Source organism: Bemisia tabaci, chromosome 2 (genome assembly GCF_918797505.1).
Source record: "Bemisia tabaci chromosome 2, PGI_BMITA_v3".
Classification (NCBI taxonomy): Eukaryota; Metazoa; Arthropoda; class Insecta; order Hemiptera; family Aleyrodidae; genus Bemisia; species Bemisia tabaci.
Genome location: NC_092794.1, coordinates 54,398,773 through 54,425,082, shown reverse-complemented (window position 1 = coordinate 54,425,082; position 26,310 = coordinate 54,398,773). Strand labels below are relative to the sequence as shown.

The window sequence follows — 26,310 nt, the reverse complement described above, 5'->3', positions numbered from 1 at the left end:
ATAGAGAGCGCCACCTTCTTCTTGCTGCTCGTAACCAGTAGTCGTAACTAGTCCAGTAGCATTTCATCCATGTCGTAACCCCGTGTCAACAAACCTCGCAACAACAACATCAATACCTAATTAAATCAATCATGTTTGTGCAGTTTTATTATATTATTATATTATATTTGTGTTCAGTACCTCGTAAAAAGGAACCGCGAAAGATGGAATCTGCCGGGATTCTAAATTCATCAACAACAAACATATTAGTTTCTAATAAAAATCCAAGTGTCAGTGCTTGCGTTTTAGCTTCGATAATTGTATGTAATGTAAGTACCTGATTAGTTGTCTAATTTTGCTTGGTGTATACCTACGGAGTAATTTTGGAGATAGTATATGATGCATTATACAATGCATTTGAATTCCTAGGTTTCATCTGACTCAAAGTGTTCGCTGCTATTATCTAGGAGCGTACCGACTCATTCATTGGAGAATTGAGCGTTTCCTATCGGCCCCTCTGCAATTATGAGATTAGTCCAAGGACCCTTTAGGAACTTAATTAATGACTCAGGTGGTGCTTTTGAGCCAACTTTCAAAGAATTAAAGGCATTTTTTTAAAATCTACCGTCCATGAGCTCTCCGTCTGACCGAAGTGCTCTCCTCGCTACATGACGCGTAACCCTTCAATTTTTAGTTTAGTCCAAAGACCTCACAGGAACTTAAATTAATGAACCAGGTGGTGCTCTTATGCTAACTTTCGAAGAATTAAAGGCATTTGTTTCTAAAATTTACAGTCCTTGAAAATGAGCTGTTTGTGATGTCGCAGAGCAAAGTGCCCTACTTTTGGGCCTCGTAATCCCTTGAATTTTGAGTTTAGTGCAAAGATCTTTTTGGAACTTAAATTATTGACCCAGGTGATGTGCTTGATGCCCATTTTTAAAGAATTAAAGCCATTTTTCAAAATTTACAGTCTTTCAAAATGAGCTTTCCGTGTGATTTTGCTAAAAATGGACAATTGAGCGTAGCCCCCCCAAATTTTAGCGTACCTCAAAATCGTTGGACGTGCATAAGGAGACTATAGATATGGTGTCCTGTGCCAATTTTGAATGAAATCGAACAGATAGATTCTGAGATATCGCTGTAGACAGATTTGGGGGACGCCACACGGACGGACACACATTTTTTCAAGTATGGTTATTTTTACTCCTGGGACCTTAAAACGTCTAGAAATGATGAAATTTCAACTTTTTTTTTTTTTTTTTTTTGGAGGATGACAATACTTCCTCTCTACCCTATGGGAGCGAGAAAGTAAAAGGTTTTTGATGGAATCAAATTCAAAAATGAAGTCATCTCCTCCTGTTACGACGACGGTTGAGATGAGCACGATGGACGTCAAATTTTGACTTAAGTATGCACTCAAAATCTAATACTATCGAAAATCTTGAATTACTCAATAAAACGAATAAGATATGCCTATGTAATTCAATGGGATAAAAATCGGAACTTTTACCGGGGTGTAGAGAAAACGGCATTTTAAGTTGGATTTTCTCACGTATCGGTGTAAAGTTTACTTGAAAGGAACATTATCAGAGAGCAGAGATCAAAACATCGTTTGACATATTTTAAGCTACCTCGATAAGAAAACTGTTCGTTCTGTTGCGGTTACTTGGGTCAAATTAGATAAGTCACACTCGGTGTAAATTTTAGGAGGGGGACGGGGATTCCCAAGTGCCCCAGGAGTATTAACCAAGTAAGTGGGAAAACGTCCGAGGTCCGACACGGTACCTATTTCAGAATTTGTGGGAGGCAGCTTCATGGTGAACTGTGAGGTAAATTTGGTCCAAAGACGTAAGAGATGTAGAATGATTTTATCTTGAGACCTATAATTGTGATTAGAACTTTATACTGCCATGAGCAATCAGTGCTGTAGAGTGGACAAACTAACAATAAGTACTGCGATTCTGCAAAATGTAACTGGTGAACAAGGGAAGTTTTAGCACGGGCCGATTCAATAAGGACTGCGAGTGCATTTACACTCGAGCAAAACTAGCTATTGTTTCAGCTAAATATGCCCTTTTTGATTTAATAATAATAATAAAAAAAAAAAACACCTGGATACTTTTATTCTGTTGCAGTGTGTACTAATCGCTCATTCGTCTCGATATAAAATACAGGGTGCTTCCATTATTCATATTTGGCCCTATTCTATCTGGTCTTGGACTCCTCGGCTTGACACAAAAATTGTTTTGGAATGTTTTAAAATTGTTGGTGTATGTGTTTAAAACGCTGTTTTTCTCGCAAAGGGTTTTGCTTTTTCCCCTTTTTTAAATTTGTAACTCAGGATCATTTGGAAACAAAATACCCAGAAATATTTTTGATAAGAAGAAAAAAAAACAACAAAACGACAAAAACCAAATAAGTCCTCAGGCATAGTCTCACCAAGAATTGAGCTAAAAATCGCTAAGGAGTTCGCACCTATCGGCCTACCTACCATTTTCTTTTTTCTTTTTTATACAAAAAAAAAAAAAAAAAAAAAAAAAAAAAAACACTTCCTGCTTCCACTAGAGGGATCATTTGATGAAAAAACGATCGACGACAATAAACGCAGAAATTACACATTTAGAAAAAAGGAAATAAGGCATACCTTGATAGCCTAATGGACAAACTAGTATTGGTGTAAACAAATACGAGTAATTTAAAAATCCGATTCGGCACAACCAATCACGCTACTGTTGAAGAAACAAATAAAACTGATAGAGGAAACAAAAGGGAGCTGAAGGCACCAATGAATGATTCACAGAAGACCAACGCGCAGCACCAGCACCAGTATTGGCACAGGGAATATCCGTGACTGATAGCGAGCTGGTGACTGCATGGGTGTTTCCGCTTCGTGGCTCTGTAGTTCGACCGAAGACCATCAGAGCAGGAGTCACAGTGACGTGATGATCTAACGAGATGGATCCGACATCTTGGTAAACAAAATTGAGACATTCTTTCCATGTCTCTGTCCTGCATATGTTCCAATAAAATCAACCCAGGCCACAAGGATTTAATTTACTTTCGCCCCCTGCGCGCCTCGCGTTCGAGCAACGGGCCACATGGTCCTGAAAGCCGGGAACACCGCTGCCGTGCTAGGGAAGAACGCCGTATGAGCCTTCAGACGTTGCCATATTTCCTTAAAAAACCAAACTGAGAGAATTGTGAATATTTTTTCTCAAAATTTTCAGTCAATTTGTTCACGATTTAATCTACAATATCTGAAAATTTCGAGGAAAGATATGCATAACTATCCTCAAAAATACATGTTTTATTCGGGGAAATTTGGCAACTCTCGAATGTTCATACGACATTTATCCTTAGCAAGGCAGAACGCTCTCTCTCTCTTTACATTCAGTATTGGAGGGGCGAACAGGCCTCTCGGATGCGCTAAAATTTCAGTCGAGGTGCTGATTTTGAGACGCAGAAATAGAGGTGTGCTAATTTTTTAAAAAGGAGTTCGGCCCATTTTCGTCATTCACCGGCGAAAAAAAAGTATCTTGGATCCAGAGTCCTAGACTCTTAAAAAATTTGAGAAACAATACCAGGGTTGCCTCAGAATGTAGAAAATTAAATTCCCTCACACATTTTGGTGAAATTCCCTGCCAATTGAAGATATGCTAGATGGTAAAAAGACATAATTAGAATTAGTTTTCAGGCAAAATTTGTCGTTCTAAACTTCAAACTCATTCTGAAAAGCAAATAAAGGTGACTTGATAATTATTCCCTCACATTTTCGTCATTTCCCCTGACATTTTCCCGGTTTTTCCTGACTTTTTAAAATTCCCTGACATTTCCCAGTTTTCCCTGACTGTGACTCGAGGTTGATTCGATCGGATTTACGCTTGGATCAAAAGGAAATCCGCTTATAGCTTAAGAGGCTTGGTTCTCAATTCAAGCAAAAATTCGATTGAATCAATAGTATTTTTTCCCGTCGAATTTTTTAAGAGTCTAGACTCTGGATCCAAGCGACTTCGTTTCCCAGCATTTTTCTTGAATTCAACTTCATTCACTACGATGGAGAGAACTGATTTTTCCGCCTCTGGCCTGAATTTTTTTGTGGCCAAATGTTGATTTTCTTTCTTCCGAAATCGGGTGAGACCCCTGGACGAAACTGATGCCCTTAAATTTATTCTTCAGCTTTTTTGCACTGCAATCTGGCTATGATAGACATATTGCAAACTGTAGTAACCTTTGATTGGGTGGATTATTTATGGAAAATCTTTCAGCCTGTAGATCAATCCCTAAGGAATGTTGGCGCCGAAAATCATCTTCCAAAGTCTTAATAAAACAAAGTCAGAGGTACTGTTTCCAATAATAATGATCGATAGGTATTGATACATTGAAATCGGTTGCAAAGTGGAAACGGTTCTTTCGACTTGGTTTAAAAATTTTGGAAGATGATTTTCGGCAGAAACATTTATGAACGATTCACGGAATCAATGATTCAACAATGATTCATGGGACGTGTTTTTAAAGCTATTTCTAAATTTCTCTGGGTCATATTTCATGTGCAATTTTGTGTGTGACCTGACGCACTACGGCGTTATGCTTAAAAATTCTTAAGAATTTAAATCCAGATATTATCAATACTGATAGACCGACTATCGAATCGTTCTCTCAAGTGCTGAAGAAACCACCCTAAACGTTATGATTTGTAGCCCGAGTTGGGAATGGAGCTCTGAATTAGAGGATTGCTTATTTTTCATTATGCTTAAAATAAGCGCGGGTACATTCCCATTGCAGACGATCAAGTTCAAATTTGGACGCAATTTTTTTTTTTTTTTTTTTTTTTTTTTGAGTTAATTTTCAGATAAGTCTTGCCAATTAAAAAGTTTGTACATTCCCGAATACATAAACTAAAAAACAGTGTCCTTTGCCGCATTTTTATGAGAGTCAAATGCAATGTTGCCTAGCATTTTTAAAAACGAGATCGAATAGCAGCGTTGTTTTTTCGAGAAATGAACCATGCAAGGAAACAATGCCTAAAGTTATTATGAATGCTTCAGTGCATAAAAGAGAACCTAAATTCGACAGAGCACAGTGATGGAGACATAGACTCGAAGTGGAAACTGATAAAAGCGTGCTCTGATAAACATAACAACGCTTCAATTGCGACTTTTCTGAGGTCCGAGCGGTTGACAATGAGCCATTAACTCAAAAATTTCCGTGACACCTCGAATACGCTAATGATCCAGTAACACTGCCGTGCTAAGGAAAAACGCCGTATGAGCCTTCGGGCGTTGCCAAATTTCCTTGGACAAATCACTAATTTTCAGGAAAATCTGTGAATATTTTTCTCCCAATTTCTCAGATAATTTTTTTTGTAATTTTTTGATCTTAAGTGTCTGAAAATTTCAAGGGAAAATATTGATAAATTTTCTCAAAAATAAACATTTTATCGGAAGAAATTTGGCAACTATCGAATGTTCATACGGCGTTCTTTCTTACTACGACAGAACACCCAAGACGGGTCAAGCGAAGGAGCTCCAAGGTAGATTTTTTGGTGACCGGCTGAGATGTGAAATGTGGCACATGGATGAATGGTTCCACCATACAATTGTAAATAGCAGTAAAAGGGCGTGTATGCCTTAAGATGCTACTGATTACATTATTTAGCCGGTTATTTGCAGTGATCCATACATTCACATTTAGGTGAGTTTTAAGGGAAAATGAAGAGAAGGATGCAGGGGAGTGATTTGGAAAAAATCAAAGTGGAGAGTACGACCCGACGAGGCTATGTAATAAAATGTACGGCAATTCGGAGAGTCTTGGCAACGCTGCAAAATATTAACACCCTTTGGCCATAACCAAAAAAGTACTTATTTTTCCCTCCACTCCCCTAGGTTGACAAGTTTCCTGGAATTATACGATTTTATAACCTTACAGGTTTTGGATTTTTTTTTTTTTTTTTCATATCCGAGGGATACTGCGGCTTTGAAAGGGAGCTGAAAAGATGGAAAGTAATTTTATTTATGACTGGTATGAGGGGGTAGAAGCGTGGTGGATTTAAATTAGAGGAGGAAAAAGGAACCTCGTGAACTCGTTGGAGGTTAGTTACACGTATGTTCATCCGATATCACCGACAAAAATTGGAAGAAAGAAAGAGAAAGAGAGGAAAAAAAATCCGTTTCCGCAATATGGCAACGATTTCAATTAACGTGAGCGGTGCAAACGCGCGTGCAAGCAAGAATGCGTGGAAACACGCGAAAAAGATACCGAGACGAGGAGCGCACAGCCGAGAAAAATTAAGTGGCCTAATTAGAATTTTCTAGGAGTTCAATCAAATACTTGCAACTTCAACACGAGCAACATTGATGTGGAGATTTAGGAGATTCGTAGAAAAATGAAGATCCGAGAATGAAAAAAAACTCTTTTTGCGGCTGGTGCGACTCACGCCTATTAAGCCGGTTAGAGTTCACGCCTAATAAGTTAGCTGACTTTTAGAGTGCGAAACGGAGGATCCATCATCTCCAACCTTCTTTTTAGTTTCATCACTAAAATGAAAACGGCGGATATTCCGGCGCACCCACTAAGTCGGTCGTGAGGCATGAACTCAAGTTTTGTTTTCAGTGAAAAGAATAATTATTGCTGTTGTAAGTTATCATTTGCAAAAGTATAAAATAGTGATAGTGTAACTATAAACAAGCAAATCATTACATTTCAATCCTCCAGGTGTAGAACAAAAAATGAAAAAAAGGGGGAAAACCGCTTACGATTGCTACCTCGGCCGATGGACACGATGGGGAGCGGCGCGGCGGCGCGAAACGACCATATAAAAAACACCTTAATGCAATTATTCGTGTTCACGAGATGTCCGTGGTGTATTCACGAAAATTGAAGGCGCTACGGGTATCTCCAATAGACAGCAGCCTGTGCGGCGCCTGTGCAAATTCCTGGCAGAATTAAATGTGCTCACTAGATGTATATCAAACGCAGGGCCGGATTTACCTACTTGCCGCCAATGGGCAGCCTGTATTTTGCCGCCCCCTTTTCATTCGTTTTGAAACATCAATAAAAACCATCAAGTGAACGTGCCGGAGGGGGAGGGAAGGGGTGCGTAAGACGCATTTACTCGTGTTGGACACATTTTTTGCGAAAGCCCTGTCAACACTACTAACAAAAGTTCACGGAACTTGGCGCGAAAGTTAAGTTCCATACAACTATCTCTGTGTGAACAAGGCCTTCTATTTGTAAGAAATGAACGTAAAAGTTATGCAAGAACAATCATAAATGTGATTTAATAATTTTAACCTCCGCCACCGCGCCGCGCTGACCGCGATGTGTTTGGCGCAATGCGTGAAGTATTCTTGAAGTCTAGTAGGCGCTATGCGTTTCACGCTGACCGCACTGTTTTTGACGCAATGCGTGAAGTATTCGTGCAGTTTTGCAGGTGCTAATATGTGTTACATGCTGACCGTCGCGCTGAGGGCTTTTCCTTTTCATCTCAGGTCCTCATCATTATTGCTCTCTGTCGCTCCATGCCAAATTGCGTGTTTGGTTTCTCTCTTCACTCGACTAATTAAAGGTGCTGTATCTTGTGTCACCGAAAGACGCTTTTCTCGTTGGTAATTTTTTTTCTGAATCCGATTTTTTTATACCTGTATTTAAAAAATTGCAAAATTTATCACCCCCTAAAGCCGCCATAGGCCGCGGCCCATGTGGCCACCCCCTTAATCCGGCCCTGAATTCAAACGGTCCCTTGTCCCAATGACTCATAATATTCACGTCTTTTGCCCATCTTAGCATACCATCGACCGGAGATTCGACAGGCTATCATGTCTCCTCGGTATTTTCCGTGGATTTTGTCCTTCGCTCGAATCGTAAGAATGAAACTTCTGGGCTTTTTCCCCGTTGAACAAAACAACAAAATTTCTTCTTTTTCTATTTGAGTCACTTTTCAGGGTGTCTACTAAAACTGCCGTGACATGAAGTAATTTTACGGTGCTTTTTCAGTGCCATTCCAAAAAATTTAGTAACTCATAGGCAGAAAAATTAAGTACTTTTTCAGTACCTTTAAATTGATTGTTGATTTGAGTTCCTATTATTCAGTTGTGTTTTTTATCGCTTGTTTATTATTTATTCTTCTGAAAAAATGATCCATCCGCTAAATATTATCTACCGGCAGTACCGGCACACTTAGACTATGCGGTCAAAACGGCAATAGCGGGAAACGGAAACCGTCAAGACCAGCGCGGAGGCTACTTAATATTAATCTTCCATCGCGTTGCTAAGGCGCAATGATACAACTATTCGTACTCTACGGAATGCGTAAGGTATCAGACACAATTGAAGGCGTTTTCGAAACTGCCAACTTTCCATATCGGGATTCTCGTTTCGCATAAATTGGCTGACAGATGGAAGGTGCTTTTTCAGTACCTTTCCAAAGAATTCAAGACCTCATAAGCAGAAAAATTCAGTACTTTTTTGGTACAATTGAGTAACGAAATTCGAAAATTGTCGAGATTCAAGCGCAAATCGCGAGAAAAATGCCGTAGCCAGGAAATTCGAAGCTCATAGGTGGCCTGGGGATAAACTGGCTTCGCAATCACGATCTAGCGAGAAAATACTGCACTCAGAATCATTGCGCAACGGATTGCATACTTTCCAGGCTGTTTTAAAGAACACTCGTGGACCTTTCTGGGGAATTTCCGAACTTGGGTTCACCAAATGGCCCATTTTTCCCTACAGTGCGTCGTGTAAATTGATTTGTCGGCATGATTAGACAGCGAGCAAGCTCGAGCGCCTTTATGTTCCGCCGTGTTTATGAACGCCGCCGCGCGCCGTATGAGCATTCAGATATTGCCAAATTTCCTTTGATAAATTATGAATTTTCAGGGAAATCTGAGAATATTTGACTCCTAATTTTTCAAGGAATTGTGTTCCGGAATAGAACTAAATTATCGGAAAATCTCAAGACAAAATATTCATAGCTCACCTATAAAATATGCGTTTTATCCGAGGAAATTTGGCAACTATTGAATGGCCGTACGGCGTTCTTCTTTAGCGTGGCAGCGTGGCTGGAAGTATCGGCTTTGGAAAATAAAACTTGGATTTGATGCTAAAGTTTTCTGTACTTTCCTCGGTTTTTGAATAATTTTTCAATATGTTGCCCAAGAGAACAGTATGTCATGCTTTTTTTTTTTTTTTTTTTTTTTTTTTTTTTTTTTTTTTTTTTTTTTTAAATCATCAACGGTTGTATATTCAGAAAGGCTCATATAGAATGCAGAAGTGTTTTGCGCGCGACGCCATTGGAAAGGGCCTCTTCTGATTTGTTCCGTTATATCGGTACTTGATATTCTTTTACAACATGAGTGAGTTCAGGGAATGGATCGCAGCCCTCTTTTAGTATAGCGTTGCTGAGTTTCCCCTCTATCCATAGTGACGAGTTTTAATATAAAGGAGACCATTTTTTTAAGTTTCAACTAAGCTCCATTTTCGAGACAGAAAGTGATTTTCCTCATTTATCTTTCTATTGTGTTCAAAAATGGGTGGGGGAAGTCATTATGCGGATTCGCCTGGTTTGCTCTGGGACATTTTTGAACCTAACTAAAAATAAACTACCTCGATCCAGGTGTAAATTCGTCGATCCTCGGACGAAGAAACGTATCTCCAATCCAAGGTTGCAAAATCAAATTGCTCGATTCTTTATAACAAGAAAAATACACCGCGATTTCCGGCTAAAATTTCGTTAATTTTAGACGATAATTCGTGGAAACAATTGCTGAATTTTCAAAGAAAAAATTCAAAGAGTTTCCGAGTGGAAAAAAACATCGTGAAAGGAGACTTGGCAACGTAGAAATGAAGTTACGTTCCTTCGACTGGGAGACAACGAATTACTTTTAATTCAATCAAGCGCAAGACTTGATCAATAGAGAGCCGAACCAGCAACGGTACATTTGGACTGCATTTGGCAATTTGGAACTATAAACTCTGGCCCTTATGGAAAAACACTTATGTGCATAGGGAAAATAATGGCACGTATACGTTGTTTTTAAACCAGGCTAGAATTTATAGTTCCAAATTGCAAAATGTAGTCCATTTCATAGGTCCTGAATCGCGAGGCTCAGTATAGATTTCTAAATTGAAACATTTGAAAATATCAGGTCTGAAAAGACTGAAACAACACCCTGTATCAAACCAATCATCTCTCAGGACGTCCGATCTCAGCATGAATTGAAATCAAGGAGATGCGAATGCGGCCGGCGTAATAATGAAAGCTCATCGCTAAATAAGGAGTGTTGAACAAATAAGGAACTTTTGGCCGATTCAAAAATGTAAATTTGTAAAGGCAAGGACGGCATCGGACGATGTTGCCGGCTGGTGCTCGCACCGCGGTTCCGGAAACATCACGCTGAGGCTAAGGCATGTGCATGGAAAAGCTGCGAATTCATCTAGACCTGGCCGATGCACTGGTGAGGCAAACTCATGTAACAAGGAAAGAGATGGAAGACATGCATCCTCTTTCCTGGTTAACGCTGGAGTCGGTGCAGCCACGTGCAAACATATTATTGTATTAGAAAGGGAGTTTTCGTCGTGTCGTGATCAGTGGCGTGGCGTGAATTGCGATATATCGATTGTTATGCCATTTAAATCTATGGTAAAGAATCGATTAAGGTGTTCGCTGCGAACCCCCTGATTATCGATCCTTTTCCATATAGGTTTAAATGGCATAACAATCGATATATCGCAAAGCACGCCACGCCACTGGTCGTGATGGCAAATGTGGGACCTACAGCTTCTTTGTCATTACTGTGTTCCGTTCCCTTCTCCCTCTCGCCATCCTCCGATGCCTCCCTTTTCAGTGTGGAGTGCGTGACTTTGCATCCACCTGCGATGCATCCACCCTTATGTATCTTCCCTAACCTGACCTAACCTAACCTAACGGCTGGGTGGATGCAACGTCCTGATCCCGTCAGGGTGTGATAAGTAACTTCAGTGACGTGACGGAAGTTTTTAAATTAAGGCCAAGAACCTCTACTCCCACCCCCCCCCCCCCCCAAAAAAAAACCCCGCAGTGCGAGGAGAGGACAGGGACTTAGGGGCGCAGAAAGTGCTTCGGCCGACACAGTTTCGAACAACCAGGGATTCAGCTTGCGCGCTATGACAAGGCACGTTCGCAGTTATTTTCAACACAAAATAGCGCGTTCGCAGTAATTTTCTAGAAATTAAACGCAGTCGCATTAATTTCCTATGAAAAATCAACGCTATTACGCAACGCAGTGTGTCTCTAAAAAATTTAACGCTTTCGTGGTATTTTGTTTAGAAATTTCAACGCTTACACAAAATTTTTTTATAACAATTCAACGCTTTCGCACTAGTTTTATGGAGAGTGCGTTGAGCGCAGTGTTCGAAACTCACCATTCAATTTCAGGAGCCTTGTGGCGCATGCGTCAAGCTCGATTTTTTAGGGGCCATTGAAAACTTCATTAGGGGCCATAGTGATTTTCGCCTATGTATCACGGTGCATTTAGTGAAAAAATAGACGTAAGATATTTTAGTTACAGAACTAGCGGTTTGTAACTTGGGGAAAATGTCGAAAAATCACAGAACAGAAAAATTAGGATTTTTTTGGGGGGGGGTGGAGGGGGGGTGGAGGGGGGGGGGGGCGACTTCTTGGGAGCCACGTTGGCGCAGAGCCTTCATGTCATAGGCGCCATGACCGATTTCTTAGGTGCATTTGCCGCGTTGGCGCCTATAAGTTTCGAACACTGGTTGAGAGTCCATTCTTCAGAATAAAACCGATTCTTAGATTTGTGTAGCCCGACGTTTGCTTCATGAAACCGAACTTCTTTCATCGTAGTTCTTTTAACCTCAAAAGTTCGGTTGTACGAGTAACACTTAAAGCGGACCGCACAAGATGCTAAAATGACTAAAATGATTAAAAACTGTTAATACTCACTTACATATAAAATAAATAATATCGAATTTGATTTTATTCGGTTACACGAACCGAGCCTCTAGCTATACATGAACTGAAAGTTGGGTTTGACAAACAGAATAGCTGGGATGATACAGTATGCCATATTCTTCTTCATTTTTTGGATATGCAACTTCATCTTCCTTCAAAGTCAAAACACTTAGTTGTATAATGTGTTTCACCCCTTCTGACTTTTCTACTCTGCGTTAAAGTCTCGAACTCACAATCAGCCGAAAAGCGTTCACGTTCTCCTTCATTTCGTGAAAATGCAATTTTACCTAAAACCGAAATAGTTGTAGCGACGTTTCGATCAAAACGTAATCAATTTTATTTCATCCATTATTAAAGGTCACAGCTTACGCGAACGACGGATCGGTCGTTCGTTGGTGAACATTTTGCACCCCTGGGTCTTTCTGAGGTTTAATTCTTTCGATGAAACTCTGAGGGAAGACAGGAGAGACCCCACTCGCAGGGGTGTAACGCTTTTTAAAATTATTACTCCAAATAATTAGCCTTCTACGCAGGGCCGGATTTACTTACTTGCCGCCCATGGGCCGCCTGTATTTTCCGCCCCCTCCTCATTCGTGTTGAAACATCAATAAAAACCATCAAGTGAACGTGCCGGAGGGGGAGGGGTGCATAAGACACGTTTAATCATGTTGGATATACATTTTTTGCGAAAGCCCTGTCAACACTACTAGTAAAAGCTCACGGAACTTTGCGCGAAAGTTAAGTTCCGTAATTAAACCAGCTATCTCTGTGTGGACAAGGCCTTCCATTTGTATGAAATGAACGAAAAAATTATGAAAGAACAAACATAAATGTGGTTTAATAATTTTAATACCGCCAAGCCGTGCTGATCGCACTGTGTTTGACGCAATGTGTGAAGTATTTATGCAGTCTTGTAGGCGCTTATGTGTTACATGCCGACCGCCGCGCCGCGGGATTCTCCTTTTCATCTTAGAGTCCCTTTATACCCAGAGTTACGACAACTCACTTTTGGTTGGGCTGAAAGTGGCCTAAAAAAAAATCCAATTCTGATTGGTTCTCGCTCATGGAGGCCGAAACGCGTGCACCAAGATGGCGGTACCTCGTATGTGAACAAGAATAATGAAAATATTACCTAATTGTGGTTTATCGAGAGTAAATTGTTATTTCCATCGGTCCAAAATGAAAATAGATTAAGAAATTATTCACAAACCAATCTCATTTTATTTTTAATTGATCAGTTTGTTGATGTTGTTGTTTTTGTGTGACAGACATCGCAGGATTCCTGATCCTTATCCCTCAATATCGTTCGTTTGGGTGCACTCGTTTCGGCCTCCATGGCCAGCCAAGGCCGGCTGTCAGTCAGCTGATAATCGAGTTGTCGTAACTCTGGGTATAAAGGGACTCTATTTCATCTCAAGTCCTCATCATCATTGCTCTCTGCGCCGCGCCATTCTAGGCCAAATTCCGTGTTCGGTTTCTCTCTTAGTCCGAACTCGACTAATTAAAGGTGCTGTCTATTGTACCACAAAAAGACAACAAATTATAGAGTTATACTCTCAGGAAATAGAGATGTTGTAACCTTTTCTCGTTTGTAATTTTTTTCTGCATCCGATTTTTCTTTAGAGATGCATTAAAAAAAAAAATTGCAAAATTTGCCGCCCCCAAAAATTGCCGCCATGGGCCGCGGCCAATGTGGCCATCCCCTAAATCCGGCCCTGCTTCTACGACACTTTAAAGTGTAAAAAGGTAATGTCCGTGACAAAAAAAATCGCCCTGCTGCGTTGCCGCTTTCACCTAAAACAGTAACGGAACCGCAAGTGGTGCGGAATCTTGGGACGAAACTGGGCGGCTTCCTCGAAAACTGATAATTAATTTTACAACCGGCAAGAAATCGGTCGGGAAATTTTCTCGCGCAAACGGGCAACAGGTGGGAGAAGAACACGCCAAGCGAAGCGGTGACACAACGACAACAAAGCTATAATGGTCCTCAGGAGCAATGGAGGTTGCCATTTACGGTAAGAGGTGAAAATGCTCTTCTCTCGTGACGAGTGTCTAGACGTATCACCGACGGAACTAAGCCGCATGCCTGGTAGGTTAGTCAATCCTCCTGGAGTATGATTCAGCGCTGAGAGAATCTATCGCGCATGTCGTCATATGGATAACATAAGGTACTAGGGGGCTACGCCCCCTGGCCGCTACGCGGCCCAACCCCCCGAAGGCGCTCCGCGCCATCAATGGGCCGCTTCGCGGCCCTATTTTTACCCTCCTATTAGTATTAGTTTTATTTTTCCCCTAAAAAAATTCGATATGAGGTATACTTAATAGAATGAAATAATTTTTGGTTTTGATGAATAAAGAAAAAAAAATTTTTTGAAGTCAAAAGGACGCGTTTGGGAATGACTGCTTGATGAAATATTACAGTAAAATAACGATCTGTTTAAATCGGATAATTATTAAGTATCTCTGGAGGCGGGGATCGAACCCACACCTTGATCAATGTGGACACTTCCGACGTCGTAGACGACTCGGCCACCGCTCGTCTTGAGATAATCGGCGGAAATCTTGTGTAGATAAGTGTAGAGCTGATGCGCAGGCTACACACCTACTGCACAACGTCCTCGACTACTGCGCATCCTCCCGCGAATAGCGGTAGCAGTCCCGGAGCACTCTGTAAATTCACTCACTTTAATAACGTGATTTTAAAAAACCTGGGTCCTTTTTCCAAAATTTGATTAGAGCGGGCTCATCTAGAGCCTATTACCTGTCGATTTACGCAAAAATCATGGAAATCGGCCCAGTAGAATGCTCAAACGAACTATGACAAAACACATAAATTTACATTGTTTATATGGGAGAATTCGCAACTTTACCACGTAATATAAAAAAACCTGGGCCATATTTTCAAAATCTGAAAAGAGTTGGCTTATCTAGAGACAATTGCCCGTCAATAGCCGCAAAAATAATGAAAATCGGCCCGGTAGAACGCTGGAACTAAGCGTCACCAGTTTCGCAAAATTAGGAGGTCTTGGAGCTTATAGTATAGATTACTCGTTGAGAGTGCCGTAAAATGGATTAATTTTAATTACTGTGCGCCGTGGTTATGCCGGAATCGCACGCTAAATTTGGCAGCTGAATATGGAAGTCAAAAGTCATCGTTCAACAGCTGAAATTTCGCAAATTCGAGTTATTTTCATCTAGATGTGTTTATCAAATTTATTCGAATAGTTCAGACAAATCCGACAGTATCCGATGGTCGCTGAGAATCGTTGCTGAATCTCTCCAATTAACTCGATCCACTGTGCGGCGCTCTTTCTTAGCAGGGCAGTGTTGAGTCTCGATTATCCGCGGTGACTGGGACCGGAGCTATCGCAGCTAATCGTAAATCGCGGATAGTACGAACTTAAGTAATTTGGCCAGGAAAAGATTTGCTGTACTGCAAAAGAATCTATAAAAACACCTGCTGTCAAATATTGGACGGACGTATATTAGTTGAAAATGAATGCATTTCACCTCGAAAGAAGTTCAATTGGCAAACATAATTTCTGGAGGAAATATAAAATGGAAGTTAGCGCCGAAAAAAAACGAATCCCCATTAACCGCGGGGATCGGAACCGAAGTTATTGTAGATAATCAAAAATCGCGGTTTGTCCGAAACTAAGTCGTTTGGCCGGGAAAAGAGACCGAAATATAAGCTGAGTTTTGAAATACTATCGAAACCTGTGTCAAATATTAGACGAACATGGTAAGTATTATTTGGACCGTACAGACACTTTGTAATAAGGAACCAATACCTATTTCAGGCTCATTATAGAGATAACATATATGCCATTGGTTTTCCTATGCAAGATTTTATGAATAGTTCTGAATTTTGAAAGATTGCGAAGGGAGGGAGGGGGGGGGGTTACCAAAAAAAAACGCAATTGGGGCTCTGCTCTGATTGTGAGGTCTAAGGGGTGATCAAAAGTCTTGAATCGCCAACACGAGGCATTACCCCTGTAACTTATGAACAAAGTGAGATAGAGACTTGAAATCTTGTGAGTGCTACGTACACCTCAGGAGTTAGGGGTGGTGAGGGACTTTTGAATCGCTCTGTATTGATCCAAAAAGCTGAAAAAGTGCATTACGTAATTTATTAATGCTCCCTAAATCCTAAACTTTCTTTCAATATACATGCATAAAAATTGCAAAATTTTGCTGCCAGGGCTGCGGCCTTCGTGCCCCCTCCCTCCTTCAGACCAACCTATCTCTCATCAGCACATGTTCACGCTACAGTGCCCCACAAGTCAGATGAGGCCATTGGAGGCAAATTAATGTTGTGTAGATACCAATTCTCCCTCTACGATGCTTATTGTTTCACACAGGAATTTTCAATTAAAAAACATTTAGCTTGACAGTAATATACAACTAAGCGAAATTTGAATTTTTACAGTTACTTAGCAATATTCTTGGTTAGTTTTAATGGTTGCAATACATCCAAATCAAAAACCAAGAAGACCTAACACATCTTGTCACCTGTTGAAGATAAACAAACACCTGAAATACACTACCTATACATATTCCTTACATACGTTACAAGTATAATTCAGGGAAACAAAGGAATTGTAGGTTTCTTATTTGTAATATTCGTTTTCAATTGAAAGAGGTGGGCAGAAGAGAGAAAGAAAGAGAGAAGAATAAAGAAATTCAGGGATTGATTCTACAAATGTTGAATGACAGTCCTGAAGGAATAGAACGCAAGGCCTTCGCAAAGTAAGCCCGTAGCATTATCCACTGTCCAGCCAGCTAACCACATGGAAAGCTAAGGGCTAAGGCATTCAAATTAAAAGGGCTACACAATGTTCCGGAATCTTTGCCCAAAATACAGGATTCTGAAGTGCTCTGAAGAGGCACATTACCAAAACACTAGAATGTGTCTAATAGTTGGTCATGATCTTTCACTTGAGCCTAAGAGCATTGATATCAACTGTGAGGCCATGGGAACCGCCCCTTATACATCAATCTGACAGTAAAATATTGAGACAGATAGGAGAAATCTATTTGACAGGAAAATCATCAGATTTACGAAGTCCTAACTCTGGCGAACGATGATTTGATCAGCCATACTAAGTGACGATATTTCGCTTGATAGGTTTCTTCATGTGCTTGGCCAATTCTATTGGCGAAGTTTCTAGCGCCCCATATGATGGAATATGGAATTTTTTGTATGCTTAACATTGGCTTGTGTGTGTACTTACAGAAATGCAGGATGCAGAGGGAAGTTGCTATGGAGCCACACACTCAAATTTTGATGTGAGTGGATGATAAGCACTTGTCGTATTGCGCGATAGGATGAACGATAATTGCCAAAGGGAGCTATAAGCACGATGCAATCAGGGTTTCAGACAGGAGAAATGCTACACTTTTCACTATCACAAAAATGACGAAATTAGTGGGCGGCTTCAGATTTTTCAGTTTTCATTTACCGAACTAGACCAGCGAGACTGGAAGAAGAATAACAACAATCAAACTGGCAAAAGTTTATGGGTTAGGTATGGTATCATCAGCGAATCAGAGGAGTCCCACGAGTCCCACCCACAACCAACCCCCACTTGTCCCCCTCTTTTTCCCCCCACTACACTTCACCCCAATAACTCGTAACCTCCAAAAGGTTAGTTCGTGATCAAGAATAATGGCAGCCAATCAAACTCAAGTTTTTGTAAGTAACACACATTTATATCCATCTTTTTTCATTCATGGATGAGGATGAGGCTTTACTGTCCTCAGCTTTGAGAGGCAACTGTTATAAAATTATTTTCCTCTCGCACCATACTTAAGATTTGATCCAGCTCAACAACCCCGAGATCATACCCAATGCCGAACGCAGGACATTTCTAGCTAGCTCTCCGTTTCCCCATTCAATTGAAAATAAAAAATTTCCATCACTTTTTGTGATTTCCTACTAGTGTTGAGGCGCCTTCCCCTGAAGGCTACGGTGATCCAAAGTAGATATGGTATCCTGAAAGCAGTTCTCAACGTTGTGTACTTGACAAGAGTATTGCGAATAGATGGAACTTTTCCTAAGTCTTAAATGATATCCCTCTTCTCTGCATCTGGAGCTTTAATTAGGGGTTCCTGCTCTAAATCAGACCCTAATTGTTGGTACCTAACATCTGGCCAGACATTGGAAGAGGATGTCCACTCTTATCTCATCCCTTATCACTAGAAAACCAGGTTAGTAACCAACAACTGAAGCAAACGATGCTGATGGTTATTGTACGAAAGAAGCTCACCAGCTGAACTGTAAGTAATGCAGATAAGCTTTAGTAAGGTTGCTAAAGTAGTTTTGCATGGTAGAGTCCGTGGTCCACACTTAGTAAGTTTTTGCACTTTCTGAGTGCGTTAAAAAATCCGCCATCTTGATTCTTGTATTTACTTTTTCAATAGTGAACTGAAAACAGTCATTCTTCTGCCACATTTCATAAGTGGGTAGTTTAATCAGGAGTGGACTCTACTTCTATTGGACCTCAAATTAGTGAAGCAAGGTACTGTTCATCTATGTGCAAGGTACACTCTACTACAGGCGTGGACTAATGGAATTTTAGGAAGTTGTCGAGACGCGTAGATTTGACAGCGTCCAATAGTACCACTGTGATGCTATATTGAAAACTTGTTAACTTTCTGTTCTGAGAGTGGGTCTCGTCAATTTCACGCTATTTTTTTGTGTTCTTAGTTAAGCTTTTTGTTATTCAGAGTTTACCAATTTTTTAAATTTATCTGAAAGCTTATTGAAGCTACCAGATCTGCCAGAACCTCTGAAGTATAAACTGCGCGGTAAAGACGGTATGACTTGCAACGTCACGCAATGGCCTATATTCTCAGCGCTGCCACTTTAGCACCCCGTTTGTCTACACCTGTAGCAGAGTGTACCTTGATCTATGTGAAGGTTGGGTGATGAACGAACAGAAATTTATATTATTCTGGCAACCAACTCATGGAAAGTAGACGAGTGCCCATGTACTTCTTGTCCTTTCCAATTAAATTCATTCTCTGTAATGTCAACAACTCATGCAGTATTTCATAAAACGAAATTTGAATTATTTTCAACTGTAACTTCAAACTCCATGCAGACCCTGCCCAGAAGCATAATCGCTGAGTGTGAGTTGCTGATATTGTGTATAAAGGCAACTGTATCATATACTTTCAAATATTGATGACGAATATTATGTTGTTGGGCACTTCAATGAAACCACAGAGGCCCAAAATAAGCCCTGGTTAATAAGTAATTCCAATGTTAAGAAATGTAAAAATACAAATTAGATCATTATTCCCCCCCCCCCCCCCCCTCCCTGATCATATTGTTTTTCAGGGTTTGAAAGAAGTGAACAATTGTTAAATCCTTTAAATCTTCTCACAAAGATGCTTTGTTAATTATAAAATCATTTTTTTTCCAGATCCGAGCTCTATCCTCCTCTGCTGCTTGTCGGCAACTTGTCAAAGTAAGTTCAATTTTTCTAGCAGCAACATACTATGTGACCACCAGCAAAAAAAAAGACTATAGCATCGAGGAACATTTTTCAGGAGAAGCCTTTTTTTTATCAATTTTGGTCGCAAAATTAAAATTTTAGCCGTAACTCGATAACTCTCTGTTGTATCAACAAGTAACAGGATGTTAGAATTGATGTGTCCACCCTATTGTATAGAGGAACTAAGCCAAGGAACGAAAATCAAATGAGAAATTCAAAATGAAATTCTACCAAAATTAATAGGTTCATTTTTAGGAGGTACATGCTTCATGGTTTCATCGTTTTGGATACAACCAGGTTAATAATCTGGTCGTATCTAAAATGATGAAACCATCAGCAAAGCATTGAAAAATCATCGTCATTATCCAGCAGTGATCCCAATGGTGCGATTATATCCGTACTATGCAGACTTTCCCTCTATCAGTGAAGACAATGTACATACCAAAAGTAAATGGGAAAATGCCTCCCTTTCTTAAAAAGTCTGTACGTGTGATGTCACAGAATGATGCAGCAGCCAATAGCAGCATGGAGAGTGGAAGAGCGTGCAGACTTTGTCTACAGCCCACCCAGGAACACTGTTTTCAAGTAGCAGTGGACTGTCATTGTAATTGGCTAGGAACAACTGATTATTCTGATCCATTTTTTCAGATTTTGTTCTACATTCATCATTGGAAGTATGACAGTAATTGCACCAAAGTTACAGTCTAGAATGCCTAATAAATGAATTCATAAATCTACATATAGTTATTAAATTATCATGGTATGGTGCACTGGGTTTACTTAGAGTTTATAGGAGCAGGTAGGAGTGGCCACCATTGATTTCATTTTTTTAATATTAATGTTATCAATTTAAGTTAATGAATTCATGAAGGCTAATAAATTGTAAGAACATCATGTATCGTAGGGATCTTACTTCTGAGCCGTCAGAACTTGGACTTGACAGCATGATGCAAACTCAATTAAAGTAATTCATGTTCATTGCCTTTTTTTCCTGTTTTTAGCCGCCCATTTCCGTCTTTGGGCTCGAAGGAAGATATGCAACAGCTTTATACTCAGCTGCTACTAAACAGAAACAATTAGATGCCGTGAATCAAGATCTTCTAAAGTTTGAGGTATGTAATATGCATATTTAAGGTAATACGAGGTAAACCCTAAGGTTTTGAATGTTTTAAGTTTAGCGAAAAAAAAGTTTACTACTTTTGTCTGTGAAAGTCTAGTCCAAAGCGGATTCCAATATCTGCTCTTAAGATTATAAGATGCATCCATGCTTTTTGCACACTCTCTATGAAAAATACCCTTCTTTCGTTTGAATGCATCAAAATTAAAAAATAGACGCGAAATGGGGAATGTTTATCATTGATCCATCACTATTTATCATTACCTATAGACGCTATTAGTGCCACGTCACAGTCGGTATCGATTGTATCGAACTGGATCCAAACAATCAAACATAACCTCATCTTGACACCTCCCTCCCAGAATTTCACAGTCAAAAGCCAAGAAACTGGAGTGGCATAGGAGTGGCCTAAATCATGGTGGCCCTCGTGGGTATTTTCACCTTTCTGAAACTGCTTTATCCCGTCAACTTAACAATGCGGGAACGTTCCGCGATTAAAAGAGCTGTCTCTAACACAACTTTTTTCTCAAACTGGGCGAATTATCTCTGAAATTCTTCAGTTTCATATTGAATAGTAAGGTTATGTTTGATTGTTTGGATCCAGTTCGATACAATCGATACCAACTGTGACGTGGCACTAATAGAGTTTATCAGCCTGGCTGTAACATATTTATCGATGGTCAAAGTGCAAAGCCATGTTTCTTCATTGCAATTTTTCAAAATTTCTGCTCTTTTTTTTTTTTTTTTTTTTTTTTTAAGAGAAATGAGCCAACTTTGTAGCCTGAAAAAATTCTACTAATAGGGAAGAAAAATGAAGGATATTTTCAAGAAGTTATATTGACTAATTTTTTGAAGAGAAAATAAAGTATGACAGGGAATCTGCAATGTTGCCAATGGAGATCCGCAGTTACTTTGGCCATCATCATGCTGCCTTTTAGAGGACCCCCTCATTATGTTTGATTTTGGTTATGTTCCATGTTTCATGTAGAAACTCTTGAAGGAAAGCACTTCATTGAAAGACTTTTTTGGCAATCCATCTGTGAAAAAACATGCTTTGCAAAAAGCTGTAGTTGGAATGGCTGCTGATTTGAAATTCCAACCGTCAACAGCAAATTTACTAGGTAAGAGTAACAATAACCTGTATGGTTTTTTATATATTTATTCACTATCAATGACTTATCATTGAATATCATGCAGTAGCAAAAGAACACCAGTGTGGGAAGTCTATAATTCCTCCATCACTGATGCAGCTCACACCAGGCTGTTCGGAATCAAGGAGGTTCTCTTAGGAACCATTGGTGTTCAAATTTTTAAGTACGATTCCCTAGAAAATAAGTAACATCCTCATTTTTGCCAAGCCTAAGAAAAAAAGCAGGTCATCAGCTCAGGGTAAGAATTATTATTCATTCTATACATGTATGTCTGCATAGCTTTAGACATATTCCTCCCAATGAATTGATTAGGGTCTCCTCAGGGATAGATGCGCCTCTAAGTGTTTCAACAATGATACGGGGCGTTCCACATCCAGGTTAGTAGTGCTCTCTCTGCTTCAAATGCTGACTGTGATACCACTGTCAGGAGAGTGTCATCTGCAATCATCATCACCACTCAGCGTGGGCTCCCTGTCTTTGACACTTAATTTAACACGAACATGCATAAAAGAGGTCTAAGTACCTCCATCATCTTGCTCTTAACTTAAGTCAAGAGATTATTTATTAGTGGTTCTCTCTAATATATGTTTATTGATATCTACAGATCTCTTGGCTGAAAATGGTCGATTGAACAAATTGCATGGAATCATCAATAACTTTAAACAAATCATGGCTGCCCATCGTGGAGATTTGCCTGTTGAAGTTACCACAGCCAAGGTAAGTTTTTCCACTCTAACAAATTCTTCTCAGTTTGTTTTTTGACCTATTATCTATGGATACTATGATAGCGGACAATTATAAATGAAGCCTTGTAGATTTAGCTGCTATTCAGACACGGATTAGTTGTTGGCCGTCAGTGTTCGAAACTCATGTTTGAATTTTAGGAGCCAAGTGGTGCATCAGGCCCGATTTTAGGGGCCAAATTGACTTTTTGCCTATATATTACGGCGCATTTAGTGAAAAGTTAGATGCAAGATGTTTTTGTAACAGAACTAGTAAGTAGCTGTAACTTAGGCAGACAAAAGCACAAAGGATGAAATCGTAAAGAATAGAAAAAGCTTTCACTTGTAGTGCTGAAAATTTTGAATAATCACTTGATATGAACATTCAGATTTTTAGGGGCCACGTCGGCCCAGAGCCTTCATTTTTTTTGCGCCATGGCCGATTTTTTAGGCGCATTTGGCGTGTTGGCGCCTGTGAGTTTCGAACACTGTTGGCCGTAGAATTTTTCATAGAAGGAAAATATCTTCTTCAAATTCCAAGCACTCCCACATTGAAATTTGAATGACAGAGGGTCCCTATTTGGGTCAGAATAAGAAAATACGAGGGTCGTCCAGAGAGTAAATTTACCTATTCAATATATTTTAAACTAAGATAGATAAAGAAAATTTGTAAACAGCGTTGAAAATCCACTACTCTCAGCTTTCTAACGCATTGTAGATTTTTAAATTTGGTTTGATAGAACTCTAAAAATGTAAATTTTTCTGAACCCCCCTCCTCTCCATGAAAGTCAAAAATTTCACAGAGCGCCATCAGCAAATGAGCTGCTGTGTCTATCGCTTATTGTGAGAAAGTGGTTTAGAGGTGGTTGAATTTCATGTAAAACACGAGGAAGCACATTTCTTAATAAAAAAATTGCAGTATTATTCAATAGTTAGTGGGTCTGGACTGCAATACATGAAAAAGTTGAGCTACAATTGGTTAACTCGTGGAGTTGTTTGGCTGAATTTGGTTTGGGTGTGTGAATTGCGGTCTATGATTTCTTAATTAACCAAGAAAGGTGCCCATGGCTGCTCTTAAGATAATTTACAGTAAAGATGTTGTTAATGCTGCATTTTTCCAAAATGATGCCTCTACAACAACATTTTTTTGAGAGCTGGCGGAACATGTGAAAGCAATGAACAATCCAGTCAGTAAGTGAGAGTAAACGCTGACAATTCAGTTAACTTTTGTTCGAATACAACTGATTTCAAAGTAAACATGGTGAATCCTGCAATTTCCTAGCTGATTAATGTTCTTCCTTATGTCCTAAATGAAATTCAACTTCCTCTTTACCACTTTCTTGCAAAAAGCGATAGACTCAGCAGCTCATTTGCTGATGGCGCTCTGAGAAATTTAGGCCCTGCGTGGAGAGGAGGTGGGTTCAGAAAAATTCTCATTTCTATAGTTCTATCAAACCAAATTTTAAAATCTACAATGCATTAGAAAGCTGAAAGTAGTGACTTTTCAACGTTTTTATAAATTTTCTTTAAGAGATATTGAATAGGTAAACTTACTTTCTGGACGACCCTCGTAATCCAGTTTTCATCGGATTAGTGCCTTATGTGACAAAGATTATGATTCCAGGTCCATAATGGGTACAAAAATAACCGAATCAGCTTTTAGTCAAGTAGCAGCTATATTAATTATTTTTTTGGCCAAGTTTCCCTTCATTGCCATCGTTTAAATTGCAGAAGCATCATACTACGTTATTGTCAAGTTTGTTTTTTCGTATCTCATTGTTTATTTTCATCACTATGAACGAAAAATTCCAATCAGTGTAAAAACGACCATGCTGCAAAATTCCGGGGAAATGCTCAATAATGAATGATCAACATTTCCTGTGAAATTGTTTTCATCATTAACTATGCTCTGTTTTGTTAAAGTGGCGTATGAGCTTTTTAATGCTACTCAGACTGTGCTATTTCGTAGTTTATTTGTAACAGAATGAAACAAAGGTCTCCCTGGAATTGGCATCTGAAATATCCGTTGAATTGTTTCTCATTTTTCCAAAAAATCATCAGCATATGTGTTTCTTTGGATTGCTACAAACGATTTACGAAGTGACACCATCTGGACAGAACTGCAAGGCTTGTAAGATGTTCCTACAAATAATGTCTCAACTTAATATATCACACAAGTATTCGTAAATGTTGCAGCCTGACTGTTTTTCATAGTGTCTAAGCTACTTTTATTAATATTTCTTTCAGCCTTTGGACGATGCATCTAAACAAGAACTGATGGCTGCTTTGAAACAGTTTGCAAAGAAAGGAGAAAATATCATCATCGAGACCAAAGTAGATCCTGCCATTATTGGGGGTATGGTTGTTGTTATTGGTGATAGGTATGTGGACATGAGCATAGCAAGCAAGATTAAGAAATATTCTGAGCTCATCTCCTCTGCAGCCTAGTTTTGAAAGGCTAACTTGCTTGGTCTGTATCAATCATGTTCAGTTAGTTCTAAAGCTTTCTCACTTTGTTTATGTTTTCTGTTTTTATCTTTAGGCATTTTTTTATTTAACATTTTCAGAGATGTAATATGATGGGAAGTTGAAACTTCTGTGGGAATGTGTATGAAAGCTGATGTAAATTTGCATTTGTGAATAGTAATAAATCGGTAATTGTGAACAAGGCACCTGTTTTTAATGAGACTTCATACATTCATGATAGCAATGAATTTTCAAAAACTTGTAAGAAACCCAGTAAAGAAAAACCCTTTTTAAAGCTAAAACCACTCTAGTTCTTTTTTTTCTTTTGTCTCTTTTTTTAAGGTAAATTTTTTATATTCTTTACCACCCTCTATGCAACAGGGACCAGGGCCCTTAAACCAAGGGAATATTTAGAAATATTCGAATTTGACTTCCTTTTTTTTAACTGGCAAGAAGCGCATTTCAGCTTGCAAAACCTATAATATTTGTTTTGGGATCTTAAATCAAAACTGAAGGTAGTTGAACGCTATCCTCTATACCATAAGCTCCGAGACCTCCTAATTTTGCGTAACTGGTAAGGCTTAGTTCCAGCAGTCTACTGGACCGATTCTCATGATTTTTGCGGCTATCGACGGGCAATTGTCTCTAGATAAGCCAACTCTATATAGATTTTCAAAATATGACCCAGGTTTTTTTATATTACGTGGTAAAGTTGCGAATTTTCCCATTTAAACAATGTAAATTTATGTTCTTTGTCATAGTTCGTTTGAGCGTTCTACCGGGTCGATTTCCATGATTTTTGCAGTTATCGATGCGTGATAGGCTTTAGATGAGCCTGCTCTAATCAGATTTTGGAAATAGGACCCAGTTTTTTTTACAATCAAGTTATAAAAGTGAGCGAATTCACAGAACGCTCCGCGCCTGCTGCCGCTATGCGCAAAAGGCTGCGCAGTAGCTGAGGAGGTTGCACAGTGGCTGAGTAGCCTGCGCATCAGCTCTACTTATCAACACAGTATTCGCCCCTATTTTCACAAGATGAGCAGTGGCTGAGTCGTCTAAGACGTCGGAGGCGTCCTCATGTCTGAAGTAGTGGGTTCGATTCCTGACTCCTCAGCTACCTAATTTATGACCTGATTATAGTCTTTCATTGTTTTACTGGAATGTTTCATTAATCTGTCATTGCAAAACGCGTCCTTTTGACTTCATAAAATTTTTCTTCTTTATTCATCAAAAACATAAATCATTTCATTCTAAAAGTAAAGTGTACCTCATATCATAATTTTTTAGGGGAAAAATAAGACCAACATTGATAGAAGGGTGAAAATAGGGCCGCGCAGCGGCCGAATGATGGCGCGGAGTGCCTTCAGGGGGTTGGGCCGCGTATCTCCTAGTAATTCATCTGTTGACTAAGTTAAAGCTACATATA

General features: G+C 39.5%; 2 protein-coding genes across 3 annotated transcripts in view; one reads left to right on the top strand and one right to left on the bottom strand.

The window, feature by feature from the left end:
- The window catches only part of cib (thymosin beta cib), a 32,617-nt gene extending 15,221 nt beyond the window's left edge, over positions 1-17,396 (bottom strand). Inside the window, exon 1 of one of the 2 annotated variants that reach the window (XM_019049774.2) lies at positions 17,161-17,396. The gene's annotated coding sequence lies outside the window, so the exon portion shown is untranslated. Of the gene's footprint in view, positions 1-2,623; positions 2,862-17,160 lie in introns of those variants that run through there. The other variant, XM_019049775.2, reaches the window with a different exon arrangement.
- A 106-nt stretch (positions 17,397-17,502) lies between these two features.
- On the top strand, positions 17,503-25,186 carry ATPsynO (ATP synthase subunit O, mitochondrial). Its single transcript, XM_019049773.2, has 6 exons — positions 17,503-17,621; positions 19,357-19,401; positions 20,430-20,540; positions 21,534-21,666; positions 22,301-22,413; positions 24,666-25,186. Exons 1-6 carry the CDS (start codon positions 17,595-17,597, stop codon positions 24,864-24,866), a joined length of 630 nt encoding a protein of 209 aa, XP_018905318.1. The 5' UTR covers positions 17,503-17,594; the 3' UTR covers positions 24,867-25,186.
- The last annotated feature ends 1,124 nt before the right edge of the window (positions 25,187-26,310 follow it).

Bases quoted from the DNA above. Each gene is read 5' to 3' on its own strand.
- ATPsynO (XM_019049773.2), top strand. From the start codon at position 17,595: ATGGCAGCCAATCAAACTCAAGTTTTT. The intron at 17,622-19,356 runs GTAAGTAACACA...TTTTTTTTCCAG, and splicing joins CCAATCAAACTCAAGTTTTT to ATCCGAGCTCTATCCTCCTC. The intron at 20,541-21,533 runs GTATGTAATATG...TGTTTCATGTAG, and splicing joins AAGATCTTCTAAAGTTTGAG to AAACTCTTGAAGGAAAGCAC.